This window comes from Homalodisca vitripennis, chromosome 5, assembly GCF_021130785.1.
Source record: "Homalodisca vitripennis isolate AUS2020 chromosome 5, UT_GWSS_2.1, whole genome shotgun sequence".
NCBI lineage: Eukaryota > Metazoa > Arthropoda > Insecta > Hemiptera > Cicadellidae > Homalodisca > Homalodisca vitripennis.
In genome coordinates this window covers 174,656,879-174,678,440 of record NC_060211.1, presented here as the reverse complement: position 1 = coordinate 174,678,440, position 21,562 = coordinate 174,656,879, and the positions used below count along the sequence as shown (strand labels likewise).

The 21,562-nt window shown below is 35.6% G+C and overlaps 1 protein-coding gene across 1 annotated transcript in view; it reads right to left on the bottom strand.

Moving 5' to 3' along the window:
• Window positions 1–16,857, bottom strand: part of LOC124363210 (protein lava lamp-like) — a 45,380-nt gene extending 28,523 nt beyond the window's left edge. Inside the window, 7 exon segments of the mRNA XM_046818371.1 lie at window positions 5,612–5,720; window positions 7,113–7,374; window positions 8,249–8,466; window positions 10,626–10,727; window positions 13,209–13,295; window positions 13,802–13,872; window positions 16,719–16,857. Coding sequence (XP_046674327.1) covers window positions 5,612–5,720; window positions 7,113–7,374; window positions 8,249–8,466; window positions 10,626–10,727; window positions 13,209–13,295; window positions 13,802–13,843 — 820 coding nt within the window. The 5' untranslated portion in view covers window positions 13,844–13,872; window positions 16,719–16,857.
• Between the last annotated feature and the right edge of the window lie 4,705 nt (window positions 16,858–21,562).

Below are 21,562 nucleotides of genomic sequence, written 5' to 3'. Positions count from 1 at the left end.
GAAATTTTCAGGAATCACTCTATCATAAAATAGAGCTCTTTGAGTGAAGAAAGTATTAAATTTCGTAAAAGTGTTGAAATTTTAGGTATTCAATTTTTGTTAGTAACAAGAATATTTTAGTGTATCCAGACATTTTACATGCCCTGTATATGTATACTCATGGTTATTGCAATAGGTGGGGGGTTTTTGAAAAAGGTTTTCAGAACTTAATTTAAAAAAAAACTTCATTGTTACGTCCTGCTAAACGTAAACATTATTTTTTCAACATTAAAGATAAGTAGTCAATTGTTTAATAAAACAATATAATAGCCTCACCAACTATTTATATACAGTACAGACACAAAACACTACAATTTTATTTTAAAAAACTCAGGAGGCGGATGATTTAACACTTTCTTTCCAAAATACACATAATATTGAGTATTGGTTTGTGTAGCATAGTCAGCTATTGCAAGCATATGTGTTAATTTGGAATAATTAATGTTCCATTCTAAATTATTTATAATATAACATAGATTTTAAATTTAATATAGTACTTCAACCATTACAATCTTTAGACTCAATTTTAGATTGCTATATAGCGATAAAACAAATCTTATCAAGAAAATGAAATAAAAGTTGTAGAGAATTAAATTTAAATGTCTACCAACACCATTTAAAACAAGAAATATTTACAGAAGCAATACTGTACACAAACTTTTAAGTACTAGTTTCCAACTTACGCACTCACAACCAAACTGGTAGCAGAGTATATGTATATTTTTATGTTATATAACATTATGAAGTGGTGACTATGTTGTATTATACACATATAATTGTAAGAATTGGTTAATTTATTTCTATGTTTTTAAAAATAGTATGCAGTAAATTGTCTATCTTGTTTATTTACTAATCCTAAATGCATCTTGAATACAAGATTTTCCAGTCCTTATTTATTATTACATTATTCCAAACAATTAAGAAGAGTTAACTATACCCTGATTTGTACTGCAATCATCAATTCTGATTATATACAAGGCACGTTTTTAAAGGAAGTACCGTTTCATAAAAAAATACGTAAACTTTTTGAAACAATTTTATTTTTCACAAAAAGCCGTCTCTTTGCTCTCTTTTTTATACAATTGCCACCAATATAAAGGTACTTATCACATCAAACAACCTTTTTTATATAGATGTCATAGAAGTTTGCCACCTGATATAACACCAACTGCAATACAATCATTTCGATACTACCCTCATCATGGTAGCACTGACCTCCAACAGTTTGAATCATCTTATCCTACAGTCATCAAAACATATGGTAGTCACTGGGTGTTAGAACCGGGCTGTAAGAGGATGACAAAACTGCTTACAGCCAACTGATATCTTGATCTGATATCTTGTTCGTTTTGTAGCATATGAAAGGGCATTGTCACGCTTCAAAACAATTTTTTGACTAGTAGAAATGTCACAGAGGGCACTAATTCTTGAAAATTTAGGGAGCTCTTTACGAATAACAAAAAAATCTTGATGTGTCAAATCATTTTCACTCTCTTTCTACATCAAATCCAAGTGATCACTGAATCCACTCTGTTCTTTATTTAAGGCACCAACCGAAGTAATGCAGTGATGGAGTCTATGGCATGCAAAAGATAGATGTAGGTACAGAGCGCACATGAACAAGGCACCAACCGAAGTATTGTTTGAGTTTGTGGCTTGCAACAGATATATGTAGGTGCACAGAGAACGTGGGCAAGGCACAAATCCAAATATTGCAAAAGGTGAGTTTTTTGGCTTGTAAAAGATAGATGTAGGTACAGAGCGCACATGAACAAGGCACCAACCGAAGTATTATTTGAGTTTGTGGCTTGTAACAGATAGATGTAGGTACACAGAGCAAATGAGTAAGGCACCAACAGAAGTATTGCAGAGGTGGAGTTTGTGGCTTGTAACAGATAGATGTAGGTACACAGAACAAATGAGCAAGGCACGAACCCAAGTATTGCAGAGGTGGAGTTTGTGGCTTGTAACAGATAGATGTAGGTACACAGAGCAAATGAGTAAGGCACCAACTGAAGTATTGCAGAGGTGGAGTTTGTGGCTTGTAACAGATAGATGTAGGTACACAGAGCAAATGAGCAAGGCACAAACCCAAGTATTGCAGAGGTGGAGTTTGTGACTTGTAACAGATAGATGTAGGTACACAGAGCAAATGAGTAAGGCACCAACTGAAGTATTGCAGAGGTGGAGTTTGTGGCTTGTAACAGATAGATGTAGGTACACAGAACAAATGAGCAAGGCACGAACCCAAGTATTGCAGAGGTGGAGTTTGTGGCTTGTAACAGATAGATGTAGGTACACAGAACAAATGAGCAAGGCACGAACCCAAGTATTGCAGAGGTGGAGTTTGTGGCTTGTAACAGATAGATGTAGGTACACAGAGCAAATGAGCAAGGCACGAACCCAAGTATTGCAGAGGTGGAGTTTGTGGCTTGTAACAGATAGATGTAGGTACACAGAGCAATTGAGTAAGGCACGAACCTAAGTATTGCAGAGGTGGAGTTTGTGGCTTGTAACAGATAGATGTAGGTACACAGAGCAATTGAGTAAGGCACAAACCCAAGTATTGCAGTGGTGGAGTTTGTGGCTTGTAACAGATAGATGTAGGTACACAGAGCAAATGAGCAAGGCACGAACCCAAGTATTGCAGAGGTGGAGTTTGTGGCTTGTAAAAGATAGATGTAGGTACACAGAGCAATTGAGTAAGGCACCAACTGAAGTATTGCAGAGGTGGAGTTTGTGGCTTGTAACAGATAGATGTAGGTACACAGAACAAATGAGCAAGGCACGAACCCAAGTATTGCAGAGGTGGAGTTTGTGGCTTGTAACAGATAGATGTAGGTACACAGAACAAATGAGCAAGGCACGAACCCAAGTATTGCAGAGGTGGAGTTTGTGGCTTGTAACAGATAGATGTAGGTACACAGAGCAAATGAGCAAGGCACGAACCCAAGTATTGCAGAGGTGGAGTTTGTGACTTGTAACAGATAGATGAAGGTACACAGAGCAATTGAGCAAGGCACGAACCCAAGTATTGCAGAGGTGGAGTTTGTGACTTGTAACAGATAGATGTAGGTACACAGAGTAAATGAGCAAGGCACAAACCCAAGTATTGCAGAGGTGGAGTTTGTGACTTGTAACAGATAGATGTAGGTACACAGAGCAAATGAGCAAGGCACGAACCCAAGTATTGCAGTGGTGGTGTTTGTGGCTTGTAAAAGATAGATGTAGGTACACAGGGCAAATGAGTAAGTCACCAACTGAAGTATTGCAGAGGTAGAGTTTGTGGCTTGTAACTGATAGATGTAGGTACACAGAACAAATGAGCAAGGCACGAACCCAAGTATTGCAGAGGTGGAGTTTGTGGCTTGTAACAGATAGATGTAGGTACACAGAACAAATGAGCAAGGCACGAACCCAAGTATTGCAGAGGTGGAGTTTGTGGCTTGTAACAGATAGATGTAGGTACACAGAGCAAATGAGCAAGGCACGAACCCAAGTATTGCAGAGGTGGAGTTTGTGACTTGTAACAGATAGATGTAGGTACACAGAGCAATTGAGTAAGGCACGAACCTAAGTATTGCAGAGGTGGAGTTTGTGACTTGTAACAGATAGATGTAGGTACACAGAGTAAATGAGCAAGGCACAAACCCAAGTATTGCAGAGGTGGAGTTTGTGACTTGTAACAGATAGATGTAGGTACACAGAACAAATGAGCAAGGCACGAACCCAAGTATTGCAGAGGTGGAGTTTGTGGCTTGTAAAAGATAGATGTAGGTACACAGAGCAATTGAGTAAGGCACCAACTGAAGTATTGCAGAGGTGGAGTTTGTGACTTGTAACAGATAGATGTAGGTACACAGAGCAAATGAGCAAGGCACGAACCCAAGTATTGCAGAGGTGGAGTTTGTGGCTTGTAAAAGATAGATGTAGGTACACAGAGCAATTGAGTAAGGCACCAACTGAAGTATTGCAGAGGTGGAGTTTGTGACTTGTAACAGATAGATGTAGGTACACAGAGCAAATGAGCAAGGCACGAACCCAAGTATTGCAGAGGTGGAGTTTGTGGCTTGTAACAGATAGATGTAGGTACACAGAGCAAATGAGCAAGGCACGAACCCAAGTATTGCAGAGGTGGAGTTTGTGGCTTGTAACAGATAGATGTAGGTACACAGAGCAAATGAGCAAGGCACCAACTGAAGTATTGCAGAGGTGGAGTTTGTGGCTTGTAACAGATAGATGTAGGTACACAGAGCAATTGAGTAAGGCACCAACTGAAGTATTGCAGAGGTGGAGTTTGTGGCTTGTAACAGATAGATGTAGGTACACAGAGCAAATGAGCAAGGCACGAACCAAGTATTGCAGAGGTGGAGTTTGTGGCTTGTAACAGATAGATGTAGGTACACAGAACAAATGAGCAAGGCACGAACCCAAGTATTGCAGAGGTGGAGTTTGTGGCTTGTAACAGATAGATGTAGGTACACAGAGCAATTGAGTAAGGCACCAACTGAAGTATTGCAGAGGTGGAGTTTGTGGCTTGTAACAGATAGATGTAGGTACACAGAGCAATTGAGCAAGGCCCCAACTGAAGTATTGCAGAGGTGGAGTTTGTGGCTTGTAACAGATAGATGTAGGTACACAGAACAAATGAGCAAGGCACGAACCCAAGTATTGCAGAGGTGGAGTTTGTGGCTTGTAACAGATAGATGTAGGTACACAGAGCAATTGAGTAAGGCACCAACTGAAGTATTGCAGAGGTGGAGTTTGTGGCTTGTAACAGATAGATGTAGGTACACAGAGCAATTGAGTAAGGCCCCAACTGAAGTATTGCAGAGGTGGAGTTTGTGGCTTGTAAAAGATAGATGTAGGTACACAGAGCAATTGAGCAAGGCATGACCGGAAGTATTGCAGAGGTGGAGTTTGTGGCTTGTAACAGATAGATGTAAGGTACACAGAGCAAATTGAGCAAGGCACCAACCCAAGTATTGCAGAGGTGGAGTTTGTGGCTTGTAAAAGATAGATGTAGGTACACAGAACAATTGAGTAAGGCACTAACACTGAAGTATTGCAGAGGTGGAGTTATGTGCTTGTAACAGATAGATGTAGGTACACAGAGCAATTGAGTAAGGCACTAACTGAAGTATTGCAGAGGTGGAGTTTGTGGCTTGTAATAGATAAAGATATAGGTCACATAGCACACGAACAAGGCACGAATCTGAAGTATTGCAGTGGTGATTTCAAACTGTACTGACTTAAAAAAACTTGCTATTTATATACATATTTATCCGCAGATATCCTTTCATGGGGGAACTACTTTGACAAATCGTGTCACAAAGCTAAAGTTAATCCCTTCTATTTTAATAATATTTATCCAGCTCTTTTTGAATGTATACCGAGTGTGTGTGTTTGTGTGCACGCATGTGCGTATTTGTTATACATATGTAAGATCAGCTATGTCCACCTTGGTAGCTCAACAATGATAGAGCTTGTCAAAGTATGAGACCCGTTGCCACACCACCAAGCCACCATTGTGTTAATGAGGACAGTTTACAATCAATCTCATTACGCCTACCTTGGATTTCATCAAAGTCTACGAGATGCAACTGAAGGTTACCTTTCTCATCCTCCAAGTCAGCGATACGCTCACGCAATCGGTTCAATTCTTCGTTCGTTCTTTCTTCCTACAAAAATAACAAAGTTAACCGTTAAAAACTATTTGCTAAATCATTTTTATTTACTTGCTATATTTAACATCATTTTTATTTACTTGCTATATTTAACAAAAACTCAAAAATATATGACTTACTGATTAATAAACTAACGATCAAGCCAGAAATTAAAAGAGCTATCAATATTTAAGACACATCTAAAATCTGCTTTAATTTATGTGACCAAGTGTTAACTTAGTTTATTGTACCTGAACTATATTACTATGAGTTTTAACTCGTTGGAGTCTGACCTATTATAAATTGAAATATTGGTCAAAACTGCACAATTCTAATTTTTTTAAATATATTCATTGAAAATATTATTTTAAATTTAAGTCCCTTCCTTTCCTCTTGAAAATTATGTGAGATAAAAAATGCCTTTTTGTTACTACTACGTTTAAAAGATTTTTTTAATTGCCGTTATTGAAAGAAAAAAGTTCTCCCTCATTGTATATTTATTTCATTCCCGTGAAACTATATAAAATCCGTAAAACTTGATAATTCTTTAATGTTTTGATAATAGGCCATGCATTTAATTTTCCGGATAGTTACATAAACTTATAACCCAATTCACTGTACATATATCATTATTACTAAAGCAGGGTCATTGAAAAATCTAAATATAAATAGCTAACCTTCTAAGAAAAAATGTAGACTTACTACAACTCTATGAGTAAAATCACTAAACATTACATCAAAGTCCATTTTTACGTTTTTAAAAGATTATATACAGTCTTTATCCACAAAGTTCCAACACAAAAACATATTCCTACAAACTTCAAAATTAGATAAAAAGTACCTTGAAAAATTATGTAAAGAGCAAAATCATTTATAAAATAATAAAAGTCAAATATTATTTTTTTATAAATAAAGTATTATGTTTTTATTCTACTTGGCAATGCACAGTCCATCTTGAAAAGTATCCTAATTTCCCAAAACATATTTTCAAAACAAACAATTAAAAACAGATAACAACAAAAAGTAACCTCCAAACATCAGAATTTTCACAGCTCATAACATAATTTTTTTTTAAGTAATCATAGGTCTTCTATATTATAAAAATCATACAGCATTTGAAAACCACTCAAGATAATCAAGAAACAGATCGCTAAAGCTGATCTTGTCATGCTTCAAAACGCTGAAAGCCTAATAGAACGACAGTGCTTGAAATGATTTGAGCATAGTTTTGAACATGTTAAAGTTTTAAAACATGTTACAAATTCTCGAAAAGTGACAATGATTAGTTAGTTTTAGGATGACTTACTTCTAAAACTAACTCATAAATTTACATTATTGTATGTTGCAATTTTATCTATGTAAATGATATAAAAGTACAAAATATTGAAACTTTTCTATTGAATTTACCTTCCTAAGCATATCTCTTTCTTCTTCAACTGCTCTCAATTTTGCTTTAAATTGAGCTTTCATTTTTATCATTTGTTTATTACTATTTTCCAAAGCTTCATTTAACTCCTTCGATTTACTACTGAATTCAGCAACCTCTTCTTCTAAAGCTATGTTTTTGGTTTGCAGCGAAACCACTTTCTCTTGTAGTTCAGCAACTCTTGTTGAGAGATCGAACCTTGCCGATTCTGCAGCACGGTAATTCTTCTCAAGCTGTTGCAATCTGTAAAAGCAGTAGTTGTGTATGAGTTAAATTTATTTTTATTTATTAATTGCAAATATTAGGAGTAAAGATCAGATGATTTACTCTCACCAAAGATATTTCTCAACAAATTTGCTGCGGTAGGTTGCTTGCCGTACAGCTGCGCCTATTATGAAAGCAGACTATTACCAACCTATGCTTCACCCTGACTAATAGCCTCAGGTAAGCCCAACAGGCATGGAAGGTTGTGTTTGTAATCGTACAAAAACCGTTCTTGGATTGCCATCTTGGTTTATTTTCCCCGGTGTGTGTTTTATTTGTTGTTGAGTTTATTGTAGTGACGTGTATATGAAACTGAAGTCCAATGGAGGAGCGTATTGAACTCATTAAACACCTGTTTTTTGTATAATCTGATTCAAGTTCAGACATTTCTGATGACGAGAGTTTTTAATATTGTGTGGGAATGGATATTGTTGTAGGTGACCGGGGGAGGGGGAGGTGGCGGGGAGGAGAAACTGTAAATTGATTTGTTTAATAAATACTTTTTTAAAATTAATTTTTGGGTGCCAGTGTAGGTGGGGGGCTGAAAAACAAGCAAAGTATTGAGCACGGACTGGACAAGGACCGGCATCAGTGGTAGCTGCTCTTCCAGCCCTAGAAATGACGTCATCAAGGGTTCCTCGATACCTTGAATAGACTTTTTGGACATCCAGACTAATTTTTGAGTGATTATCACAATTACAAATTTTTAGCATTTTGCAGTCACAATTCATGTGCGAAACATTTCATTTCCCACAGCAAACATGAGACATCACTGTGAGGTAAAAAATGCATTAATACTGAATTCATCTATTTGTTTTAATTATTCCTATCAATGTAACATGGCAAAACGCACTTGACTTTCTTGGCGTCCAATTCCTCTCTCAGGCGAGACCTCTCCTCATTCATCCTAACTTCCAGTGCCACAAAGTTGGCTTGCATGGTCTTCATCTGCGTCCGGGTCTCCTCTAGTGTGTCCAGAGTGTTCTTGCCCTTGCGCGCCATATCCTCCGACAGCAACGTGATCGCCTGGGTCCTCGCCGATATTACGCTGTCTTTTTCCCGAAGATTTTCCTAATAAATCCAAAAATTGTTGTTACAAACATATTATATTACACTGAGCTATGAATATTTATGTTTGATTATTTTCTAAAATAATACCTGGAGACCTTGGATAACTTAATTTAAGAAAATCATTAATAGACCAACTAATTTCACATAAAGTTGTGTTATGTGTACACTCCATTTAGAATTTTACATAAAAACTTTTTATGTTATGTAACAAATTAGTGTTTTGGTCCGTGAGTTTTGAATTTTTAATGATAAAACATGAAGTTTTAGTGTCAATACAAGTCCACTGTATACACAAGTATGCTGTACTTTTCTAATTATGTTATTTAACATTCTTGTACAAATATACTTTAAAATAAACTAAAAAGAACCTGAGTACATGATATTAAATTGCAAAATAATAAAAATCAATTAAAATTTGCAAACAACATATAAAGAAAAAATCCTAAATGGTTATTACAATAGAGAGTAAAAGTACAGTAAATGTATATATTTGATTAATATACCCCCAAATCACTTATACTAATAAAATTCATAATTAGGACCCATTATGTCTATAAAATCTGAAACAGACCATATCACAAATCCCTTCTGAAGAATTATTTGATACAAGTCACTCAAAAGTAATCTTGGATCCGGATTTCAAGTGTTATACGTGAAGTGTGCCAAATTAACTGTAAATTTGCGTATGGATTTACCTCGGAATTTAATGTAGTGATAATGATCTCTTGTAATTATTACAATCTCCAACGTAAAATACTGTAAAATATATTTTATAAAAAAATATTACTTTTTTGTTTCTTTTTTCTCAAACTCTCTTTTTTTTTTTTTTTTTTTTGACCTCTTAGGACAAGAAGAAGAACCCCACCAACTCCAACAGCCATCCTCCACAGTAGGCTAGACCTATCGAATTGCCCATGAATCCCAGAATCTCAACATTTGCGGTTAGTGATGTGCTGCTACTGGACATCCATAAGGTTGCCCAGATTGAAGTGGCACTGCTGGGTGGTCTTCTCAAACTCTTAGGAGCAGAAGCTAAGAAATATCTCATTGCGCTCGGTCCTAAAAGGACCTTTGTGCTTGCTTCCAAATGGGTAAGTTTGGGGATAGGAGTTCCCACTGCCTTCTGTCGAGATCTATGCGGAGGGACAGCAGGTATTACACTTTCAATCATGTCACCTTGGAAACAGGGGAGCACAGCTCTGCTTCAGCCTCTCCAGTCAAAGCGGGCAGGGGTAGCACACTCTTGTGTCTAGACTAGCAACTGCCTTTAACACTTAGGGAGTCCCACTAACTTAACAATCACCCGCCGTGCAGCAGACTTAGACCTATTGATGTACCCCAGAATTAAATAACAAAATGGTTTTGCAGTACCCAGTGTAGGTTCAACTGGAAGGTATAAACCAGTCAGAAGTGAAACCTCCTAGAATAAAATTTATTTTGTACCATCTTGTTTTTAGGATAAAAATTGTAAAATCACATGAGACAATGAGGTAAATCCCTTAATTCATATGTGCCAATTACTCCAATCATGGGTAGGCAGGAACAACCCAAATGGAGCTTATATTTTAAAATTCCCCAGTTTTTAGGTATAAAGGGAAGCAGAATAAAGTTTTTTAGAAATGTAATCACAATGAAGACGAGTGTTTTGAAGTATTTTTCTTGGGTCTTTGGTAAAGAAACTTTGCTACCGGTAGAAATTCATTGTGAATTGTTTTCTGTGTATGGAGAAGACATTATGAGCTACATTGCAGTTAAAAATTCTTATTGAATACCATGAAGGTGAAAAAAATAGTTTTAAATACTGTAAACCATTTAGTTGCTGGTATGACACGTAGGTTTTGTTTATATCAATATCGAAAAAACAGACAACCAATGGGGTGGGGTCACATCTCGTTGCCGCGAAAACTGACGTGATTGATTACATGTGTGTATAGGCAGCAGAATTTTATTTGATCGATATTCAAAAGCTTGTACCCAGATAGATAAGTGCTTAAATGTAAATTCTATACATATAAATAAATAGTTCGAGCTGTTCCACCAAAATTATATATTGAAAAAGCCTTAAAAGTTACGTGTAATGTTATATTTGTTAAAGCAACTTACTTTACGTACGACCCTCATATTTTATGATGATAAATCTGTCATCAGCGATAACTCACCTGAAGGTCTAGTATCTTCATTTCAAGATCTGCTATCTTCAGTTCCTGGTCTGCTATCTTCTGCTTCACTTCCGGTGGGATATCAAGCTCTGCAGGCGTCACCTGAAAATGATTTTGAATTCTAAAACCACAAAATAATAATTGAGAATACCATACATTTTGGTACTTTTGACAATTCTTTATCCACTACTCCCGTCAAAGACTTGGATTGTGGTGCGTAAAACCCCAATTTTTGGAAATCTGTGCTAACAGAAACGGCTTGAGAAGTAGTGAGAACAGTTTTATTAGCCTCAAATCGAGGAGCTACAGAAAGAAAAAATAATTTAGGCAAGTAGCAACCCTAATATTGTATTGACAGCACTCAAAATATTTATTGAGGAGGCTTTCAATGGAGGATGACAAATCAACAAACTCATCACCGGCCAATGTTCACAAAAAGACCAGTAAAAATCTTTCCTCTGCAATACCGTCCGAGCTTTCACGAGTTGTGCACCCAGTCATACTGTACCGTCGGTAGATGAGACACCATCATTCCATCCTTACATGCCTCCCCCACACTGCCACTACCTCCCCTTCCACATCTTATCAGAGCCGCACTCACTGACCCTGCTGGCAGTGACAAAACCTAGTTTCCCCATTATCACTCAGTGCTGTCTTGCAGTTCTACTCTTTGTTCAGTGTCCTTTATTTTTCTCAAGACCAAATATGTTTATATTCAGTTCATTGTAAATGCTCTGTAAAATATTACTCCTTGTTCAGTACATATTATAAAGTAATACAGTAATGTCACAATGTGAGTATACCTATGTAGATTTCCGGGAAGTTCTTTGTATTAATTATCATAACTTCGTATTATCAAGAATTTTGTTGCCCAAAATATGTGCAAAAATCTCCGATAATCGAGGTTTGACTGTAATTTTTATTTTTATTTCAAAGCGATTTAGGAATTCAACACCAGGACTTCAGGGAGGACTTGGAAAAAACTGAGAAGTGACTAATACTACAGTATATGTCGTTATCAGCCATTTATGACGTCTTAGAATAGTACGAGATATTGTATATTCTATGTACAGAGAATACTTAAAGAAACTCTTAACTGCACCCTCACAATTAACTTAATGTATATTTCTTTACAAATAGTTTTCTATGAGTTTGCCATCTGATTTGACCAAACATTTTGGACTATAATGTGTATCTTATTTTTTCATTCAAAGTGTTTATTTCATTTATTTCCAAACAAAATTATTTATAATCTTAACATTTTTATAAGCATTGATTGGTTACCTTATGGTCACTGCCATAAAAACTTGAGTGTGTTGATTTTATTCATAACAATTCCATATTATAAATTGTGATTATCAAACAATTTTGTTAACCTCTTGACGAGTGCGCACAGCATTTGCCGTGCCGCTATGACGGTCCATACTGAGTGCCTCATTGACCAGTGACAGACTTTTAGGGAGTAAAATAAAAAAAAACTTTTAAATGTAAAAAAAACTTGTTTATTATAGTTTAAATGTATATAACAATATATTGTAGATTGTTAAAAGCAATAATATCGTTTTAAAGCTTTGCTAGTGTGTGATACTGTTCAAAACAAGGATATATACAAAGAGCGACCTCGCATGTTGAACATTCATAGCTGGTTTCTTTTCTTCTTTGTCCAGTTCTAGTGGTGTGTTTGCACACATAGCACTGCCTGAGTAGTTTACGCTTCTTTGTGTCATTCTGGGGGAGTGGCCTTATAAAATGGCGACCTTGGAGGCGTAGCGGATCTTGTGTCCCGCCTTCGTAAAATAGTTTTAAAAGTTATCACCAGGTGCCATCACGATACAGGACTAGCAACACTGTACAGAGACACTATTAGGAACAACTGAAAAGTTCCAAAAATCTCCGCTAGACGTCACAATAAGTCAGTGAGAACGAACTGACAGTCATTAGTCTGCAAAGGAAAATGCTGTGCTCCCTCATATGGGACCAAACGGCAAATGCCGTGCGCACTCATTTGGGTGTGTTTTGCGGCACTCGTCAACAGGTTAAAACATGGAAATCTGTTTCTTTAGTATTTCATGCAACCACTAAGCTTAGTTACTCTAAACAACTGAAATACCTTCCTGGCAATGAACACTGTTTAATAAAATAATACTGATTTGTAACAAATAATCTGATGTGTTCACTTTACATTTATAAATTCATTTTTTACGTTTTCATGTTCATGTTTTTTATTTTTACGGCACAATAATACCACAAAGTTGTAGTCCCATAACTAAAACATGATTTTGGGCAGTTGAACGAAGTATGCTCAGCTTCCATCGTGGTCTTCTCAACCATAACAGTCATTATGAAGCTTCATCAACCATGACGGTACAAATTTGGCCTACTACTAATCAAAAACATACCCAAACTTGATGATATCAAATGGAGGAAGAACACATTATATTCTCAAAAAAAGACGATATTGTGGGGCCGGACCTCTACTATATTACAACTACTTAATCTACTTCATACACTGTTCACTTCTGTTCCTTATGCTCATTTCTACTAAAAGCCCATCGCTAACCTGACACAACATAGAGCACTTGCCTCTTGCTCAGGAGGTGGGACTCTCGTGGAAGCAGCAAAGTTGCTGTGCATCTGTTGGATGGTCTTGTCCTGATCTTCCAGCTGCACCTTAATATGTTAAACGATCTGGCAATATAGAGCACATACCTCTGGCACAGGTGGTGGGACTCTCGTGGAAGCAGCAAAGTTGCTGTGCATCTGTTGGATGGTCTTATCCTGATCTTCCAGCTGTACCTTAAGATGTTAAATGATCTGGCAATATAGAGCACATACCTCTTGCACAGGTGGTGGGACTCTCGTGGAAGCAGCAAAGTTGCTGTGCATCTGTTGGATGGTCTTGTCCTGATCTTCCAGCTGCACCTTTAATATATTAAACGATCTGGCAAATATAGAGCACATACCTCTTGCACAGGTGGTGGGACTCTCGTGGAAGCAGCAAAGTTACTGTGCATCTGTTGGATGGTCTTGTCCTGATCTTCCAGCTGTACCTTAAGATGTTAAACGATCTGGCAATATAGAGCACATACCTCTTGCACAGGTGGTGGGACTCTCGTGGAAGCAGCAAAGTTACTGTGCATCTGTTGGATGGTCTTGTCCTGATCTTCCAGCTGCACCTTGATATGTTCAACGAATCTGGCTAACCTGACACAAATCATCTTGTTCCCTCTTACTTTTAAACTTGGCTCTGTAACATAACAGTTAATGCGGTAAATAAAATTTACAACAAATTGAAACAAAGAACTTTAATCTTATAATTTAAAGTACTGAATTAATCTTTTAAACGATTTATAACTAAGAGGGTTATCCAGAAAGTAGACTACATTTTGATGTAAACAAAATAAAGTACAAGAGAAAAATTGTATTATATACATTTGAAAGTGACACTTAAATATTACTTTTCAACATAGTCATCATACAAATTTAGGCACTTATCATAGCGGTGAATCTAGTTTTGATATTCGAGCATTATACAATTCTGCTACCTGAGACTTCAACCAGGTAATCATACCTTCCTGCAGTTCCATGTAGCCATCATAACGCTGTGTCCCAAGCCAAGTCTTGATTGCAGGAAACTGGTGGTAGTCGCTGGGTACAAGGTTCAGACTGTACGATAGATGTGGAAACACCTCTCACTTAAAAGCATCCAGAACTTCTCAAGTCCGATTTGCTGTGTGTGGTCAGGTTGTCGTACCCATCTTGCACACAATTTACGGTAACCTAACTTCTGCGTAACAATTTCCTTGAGATTTGAGGAAAACTAAGTGAGAGTTCTGTTATTGTGAATCGGCAGTCTTCTTTAATCTTCTCATCGACTTTAGAGACAATTTCATTCGTCATAATGCTTGGCCATCCACTTCGTTCGTCATCAAGCACATTAGTTCTACCACTTCTAAACCTAATTTACCACTGACGCACGCCACCTTCAGTAATCACATCGTTCCCATAAACTTCAAGACTTGGCAATAAATTTCAATTGGTTTATTGTGCTTAGCTTACAAAACCGTATTACCGTTTTTTTCTGTTTTTTTTTTTTTTTTTTTTTTTTTTTTTATTACTGACTGCATTTCACACCTTGCGTGATTTTTAATTGCGACAGTTACCTCTAACTAGCATGACTGGATAGCCACTGAATGAGAAACACCCTGACATCAAAATGATCACAATAGTCCTGTCCCTGGCGGCTACAGAGCGAAACGTAATCTACTTTCTGTACCCAGCGGGATCACTTCTGGCTGGTTTATACCTTCCAGTTGAATCCACCACTGAGCACAGCAAAAACCGATGTGTCACTTAAATCTGGGTAACCTTATGGATGTCCAGGAGCGGCACATCACTAACCGCAAATGTCGAGATTCTGGGGTTCATAGGCAATTCAATAGGTCTAGTCTACTGTGGGAGATGACTGTTGGAGTTGGTGGGGTTTGTTCCCTAACCTCAGAGGTTCTTGCTAGCCTCAACAAGGGTGTGCCACCCCCTGCCTACTTTGACTAGAGAGGCTGGTTCAGAGCTGGCCTCCCCTTCTTCCAGGAAGACATGACTTTGAGATTTAGTGCCCTAATTCTTCCTCATGGATCTCAATAGGAGGCAGCCCCTACTCCCTAACCTTACCCATCCTGAATATCCTGTCACTGCTGAAGCAGCGCAAAGGTTCTTACAGGACTAAGTGCAATTCAAGCTTCTTGTCATAAGAGAACAAAGAACATCTACTTTCTGGATAGCCCTCATTTTTTTAAATAACTGTATATACATGAATTAATATTGTAAAAGGAATCTCCATATATATTTTAATTCTGCATGTACAACATTTAACCCTTTGACAGTGTACTGTCAGTAAGTTATTAGAAAAGTCTATTACAGTTGTAGTAGTAAAATAGTATGACACACCTCATCAATAATATTTTAATATCAACCCTAATGATGCCAAACAAAATGTAGTAAGCCAGTCTGTGATCTGTCCAGGGCTAAAGACATTTGCCAAAAGCTCATAAATCAATTACTCATGCAACAAATAACGATTAATAACTGTTTACAAACAAAGAACCATCACAGTCTGTTACTAAAATTCCAAATCTAAAATGATAACTAGAGAAAAAATTCAAAAAATATATTAACAAACTCGATAATGTCACTAATTGCTAAGTAACCTCTCCTTTGGATATGACTGTACTGGCAGCAAAATGGAATCGAGAAGATGGGAATGCTTATCACTCACAGAAATGTTCTGCTCATATTTTACTCACCATTTATGACCAATGAGTGAAGTGAAACTGACATTAAATATTAACTTTTGGAATGCAGAGGAAGATTATTTTACCCCAGATGATCATTTGTATGTATTTAACTCAAAAGAAACTACATTGTATCTATGTATAACTTACTTTCTGTTGGCTTTACCAACGAAATATGCTGAAAGCATGATGATTTAAACCCACCGGCCACCACCTTGACTTATCATGGTTCCAACAGGTGTTTTGCTTAACAGTAACCGTACCATGGTCTCAATGTTTGTTTTATTTTGTACTTCTCCCATTGTTTGTTTTGAGGTCACCTCACAGAACCTCATCTGAGTGGACAGATCTCATTCCTTCCGATGGATCAACTTCACAATATTTACACATTTTTTTATTTCGTTTTAATGTTCTGATTAGGAAATGATCCTTACCTCAGGGTCAGGAAATGTCCATGATGAGACAATGAGCTTATTCGCACAAAATGATCCAAAAGAACGTTGACTTCAAAAAAAGAACCACACGGAAAAACTTCAGAACTAGATGTTGAAAGTTGGGAAAATAAAAAAAAATATGTTTGCAATGCTTTCTCACAAACAAAGAGTAAAACATTCAAATCTAGATAATTAAGCTAAAGATATTTGAAAACAATTGTTCAGTTTTTAGAAAATAAGTTTAGAAAAATGTAAAATAGTTCAGTTTTATTACAACCAGTAGTACCTCACTCCATTTATCCTCTCCTTCCTCTAGCTAATTTAATGCATAAAGAGACAAGCCCTAAGAGATTTTAAATAAATTGTACCTGTCTTCTTCAAGCTTCTTCTTCAGTAAATTAGTTCTTTCTTTCAAGGCATTAGAGGAATTAGTCCCACTTCTTTTAGCTGGTTGAGGAGAAATAGAATCATCAATCTTCTTATCTCCAGCAGTTTTTGGTGACCGTCTCGTTGCTTTCTCCTTGGCTTTGATTCGAGACAGTGTACTCACCAGTTGCTGCAAAAAAAATATATAATTAATTATTTCTTCCACCAGCTGGTATAGTTCTGTATGATTTATACAACATTTCTATTGTTACTCACAAACTTTGTATTGTTACTTTCTCTCAACCATTGTATGTTTTGGTGAAAATATGAGATGGAAGATTATTATCACAATTTTTATGCCAGCCTCTATTTGTGAGTGAAACACTGACTGAGTTTCTTCTAAGCAAAAACACATTATTCATTAGTCAAATGAAGAACAAACGTTTAAAAAAATGCTATTTACATTCTTTTTAGTGCATTTATTAGTGTTTTAGTGAACTTTAATTTGGAGTAATAATTATAGAAATGAATATAGAAAGATTTCAAATGATAACTGTAAACTTTTACAAATTTATATCAGACGTAAGTATTAAATCTTTCATTAACAGCAGGTCAAACAGTAAGATTAGTAGGTGATTCTTATTTATATTAATGTGCCATGTTTGTTTTTACTGTAGGAACTTTATCATTTAGGTTTACATGTTCTCTCATATGGTTATACCTACATAAAAATCTTAAAAAAATATTTTATGTAACAAAACTTAGTTAATATTTTATGAACATATTTTAAATAAAATTTTGCTTTTGATTAATTAGTAAATGAAATTTATTTACCACTAGCTGAAACCCGCAACTTTGTATGCAATTTCGAAAATTGAAATGAAATTCTGTAGCCTTCTTAGTAAAACCACTTTAAATGTAATACAATGGAGCTTTATATTTTTCAAACTTAAGCAGGTACGCATACATATTATCTCATTGTTCATGACCAAGAGGATCAGAGGGTAAGTGAAACTGCTACTGAAGTAAAAAATTAACATTTCTTTGTAAACAAGTTTGTTTACTTCGTAAGAAGGAGACCATTACCTGGGATAGAGTGGGTTGTAAATTATTCTAATGTACTTGAATTTAACCTAATCCTATATTACCTTGTTTTTACTTGCTAACTTTGTACGGTACTGAAAGGACTTAAAAAGTTGTTGTTATAGAAATATTGCTATGGTGTATGAATCTATGGATGAGGATTACAAGGTATATTATTTTTTCAGTACTTAACCATACACTGCAAGCTTACCACCACGTTTTAAATGACAAATAATAAATTATTAAAATGTGTAAATACAGTGTCTAAGATTTTTGTATAGTTGATCAAAAATTTACATTAAGCCCACTCCTAACATTAATTTACATTGCTTTAGAGCAATAAAGACGATTGGCCTATGTACTAATAATACATTTAATTATTGCTTTTATCATGAGTAATATATTAAGCTACATTAAAATGTCTGCATGTTAAAAAATTTTTGTTAGTGTTGAACTTAACCTTTTAATCTTTATTAACTAAAATTATTACTTGTTTCATTAGGCTTTAGTTTGATTACAATTTCCCATTGCATAATACAGATTTTGTATTTTAAAAACATTTTTACACGGTGAAGCACAAAAAATTCTATGAATTTTATTTTTTATATGATTTTATCCTTTTTTTGATATTACATTACAAAAAAACTTATAGTTTTTAGTATTTTTTTTAATAGGAACCAGTATTTTTTAATAGGAACCAGTATACGTTTTCCAAATTCTGTGCAATCAACGCTTAAATCCAACCCTAAACGTTACAATGCCACAGCTGATTTTCTCTTGTTGATCTGATCAAACAATATATATACCTATGTAGGTCTCAGAAACCTATTTCGGACAAAAAGCGTCTATTTCAGGCCCTTTCTACTTCTGACCTGAGATATTCCCTGTATCATACATGATTTTGCCTTGTTGTCCTTGATAAAATTTTTTTACATTCATAGGATTGAGAAGCCCATTTGTTAAAAAGCGTTTACTTCCAGCCATTTAAATAAAAAGTTTGTCTTATTCTCCCAATCTAGATAATATACACAAATGTAGGTCTCTGAAATCTAATTTGGCCATATATATATATATATGTGTGTGTGTGTGTGTGTGTGTGTGTGTGTATGTAATAATCGTTTATATTAATTTTTTCATTATAGAAGTCTTGTTGGTTTTGAACTACAGTCTGGGAAAGAATGACTCGTTCAGGCATGTTATTGTTTATTCCTCTAGTTTTCCGTAAGCCACTGTAAAAATGTCACATTACAATGTCAAGGAAGCCAGTCAGTTTTAAGCGGGTAAGTTTGAGGGTTCATTCAATTACAGTTTTCTTTAATGATTTGTCACTGGTGTAATCTGTAGGAAAAGTAAAATAAAAACTTTGCGTTGGATATTTGCATTGTAGTACTGATCGAGCACTTAATATTCTTAACATTTAAATGTAAACAAATTTGTCACTGTCTTTGGCAAACATCAGCCGGTGTCAACAGCTGTTTAGAGTCACTATTAACTTTGTATTGTTTCATATATACTATCATTATTTAAAAAAATTCAAAATAGCCTATTCTTGGAAACTTTCAACACCTTTTCTTTCCATCAAAACCTTCTTCAGACCTTAATGAACATTAGGAAAAAGAATCAGTGAAATTGGTCCAGCCATTCTCAAGTTTAACGCTTAGCAACACATTTAGCGATTCATTTGTATTTATAGACCTTTATGATCTTCCACACAGTAAATCCAACTAAATTTTAAAAAAACTTTTACATAAAGGGTTTTAAGAGCAACTATAAAATTTGAATTTCAATGTACCTTAACTGTTTGGTATATAATAAGCCCACAATACCAATAAATTTATATTTTTGTGTAACACCTTCCTAAATCAAAAATTTCATCTCATATGACTTTACCAGAATGTAGGCTTATAATACCAATACAAACACAATAGGAAATTGGAAATTTCTGGAAAGCCTTTTATATGCTCTCTCCTCTGTACAGCAATGCCCAACCACTTCTATAAAGAGATAAAATACATTCTCACTAAAATAATCTCCAACATTCCTTCATTTGCAACAGCTAAACATGACATATTTGCTCCTCCCACATTACATTTTTCCCGTGACAATTTTATATGGCTTACTGGGATTTTTGGTAGCAATTCACTAGTATCAAGCCAGAAGAAACATAATATCACCTTTAACAGCTTTAACAAAAACTAACTGTTAAAAATTAACTGTTTATCATCAATTGATAATATATAGGTTTAATTAAGGGTACACTTTAATAAGCGGCCTACACTCGTTACTTGGTTGTTTTTATCGAATGGTTATATGTTTTTATCCAAAGGAATAATTCGATATTACAATTTATTTAACTTTGCATGATTTAAAGGTACTTTGGGATTATACCGACCACACCCAGACATGAATCGTTATTTGACATTTTGCTTCTACTGATTACTAGATTAGCGTAGAGCAATATTTCGTCAAAATAAAACAGGAATTGTCTTATCGCAAACCCCTCCCCATCCTCAGACAGAGGTCAAAGTCGAGCGGTCTACTAGATAACGTGATTGCAGAGTCTCGCCGCCCGTTCAGCTGGTGCGTCGCTTTGTTGTACTTCCGTGTTTTACCCCTACATTTCTCCAACACAAACATTTAACAAAAACAAACATTACCAAACAAAAACTAAACTCTTTATTGAAAAACACACACAAAACTTGTTTTTATTCTTCATCACACTCCGCCACCCAAAATGCGAGTGCTTCCGGCCATCAGCGCGGGCTTCGGCTGCCCCGCGCTGATGTCAACAAAAGAAAAACATCCCTCGAGATAGTACCTATCAGTAAAATATCAAATTCTAGAGGGGCTGATCAGAAATATAAATTGAATTGTAATGGAAAGGCAATTATGTACCATGCAAAAAACTTAAATAATCATGTGATGCCGTGCGGCCTGCCGTAATCGGGATTCTCGAGAAAGATAAGATAACAGCGACAACAATACCGATCACAATACCTGGAAATGCTTGTTGATTGATGGAATGTTAGTTCTGTTACTCAACTACATCGTTTTATAACGTTCCAAGTTCATTGAAAAAAGTTAAAGCGTTGGGGGCATATAACGGAATCTGACCCCATTAACAATTGATAATTGTTGTAAGTTTGTAATTTTGTAATTAAAGAGTTGTTTTTTTGTTCTATATTATGTTTGTTTCTATAAATTTATATTTTTGTGTTCTTCATACTGGTGTGGTCGGTATAATCCCAAAGTACTGATTTAAATTTATTAGTTATAGTAATTTTAATTTAAACAATAAACAGCAAGAAGTAACTAACATTTTGAGACTTTGAAAATGGCGATGAATATGAGGAAAATATATGAGATATTTCTCACAAGTAACTAGATTTGTTTAAGTGGCTTCAACATGTAGGTTTGGCTCCTAGTAACCCATGAGGAGAATTTTTTCCCTCCATTTCCTAAAAGCGGTTACTCATTGATATCAGCTGGGTAAGTTATAAATATTGTAAGATTTCTTTGATATCTAAGTCTAGGCCATAGTTGGTTTTGTTGTTTTCGGGTAGGGTACGATAAGCGGACCCGGTTTTTATATCGGAATTGGCAAACGATATTACTTAATCATAACCATCGATATAATCAATCGACACTGATTAATTATTTTGAACTATTAACTTAAATAATCTATATCAACAGGTGTAAACACTTTCAAATAATACACGTAAGGTAATATTTCAATTTTACATAAGTAATTTTAATTATTAAA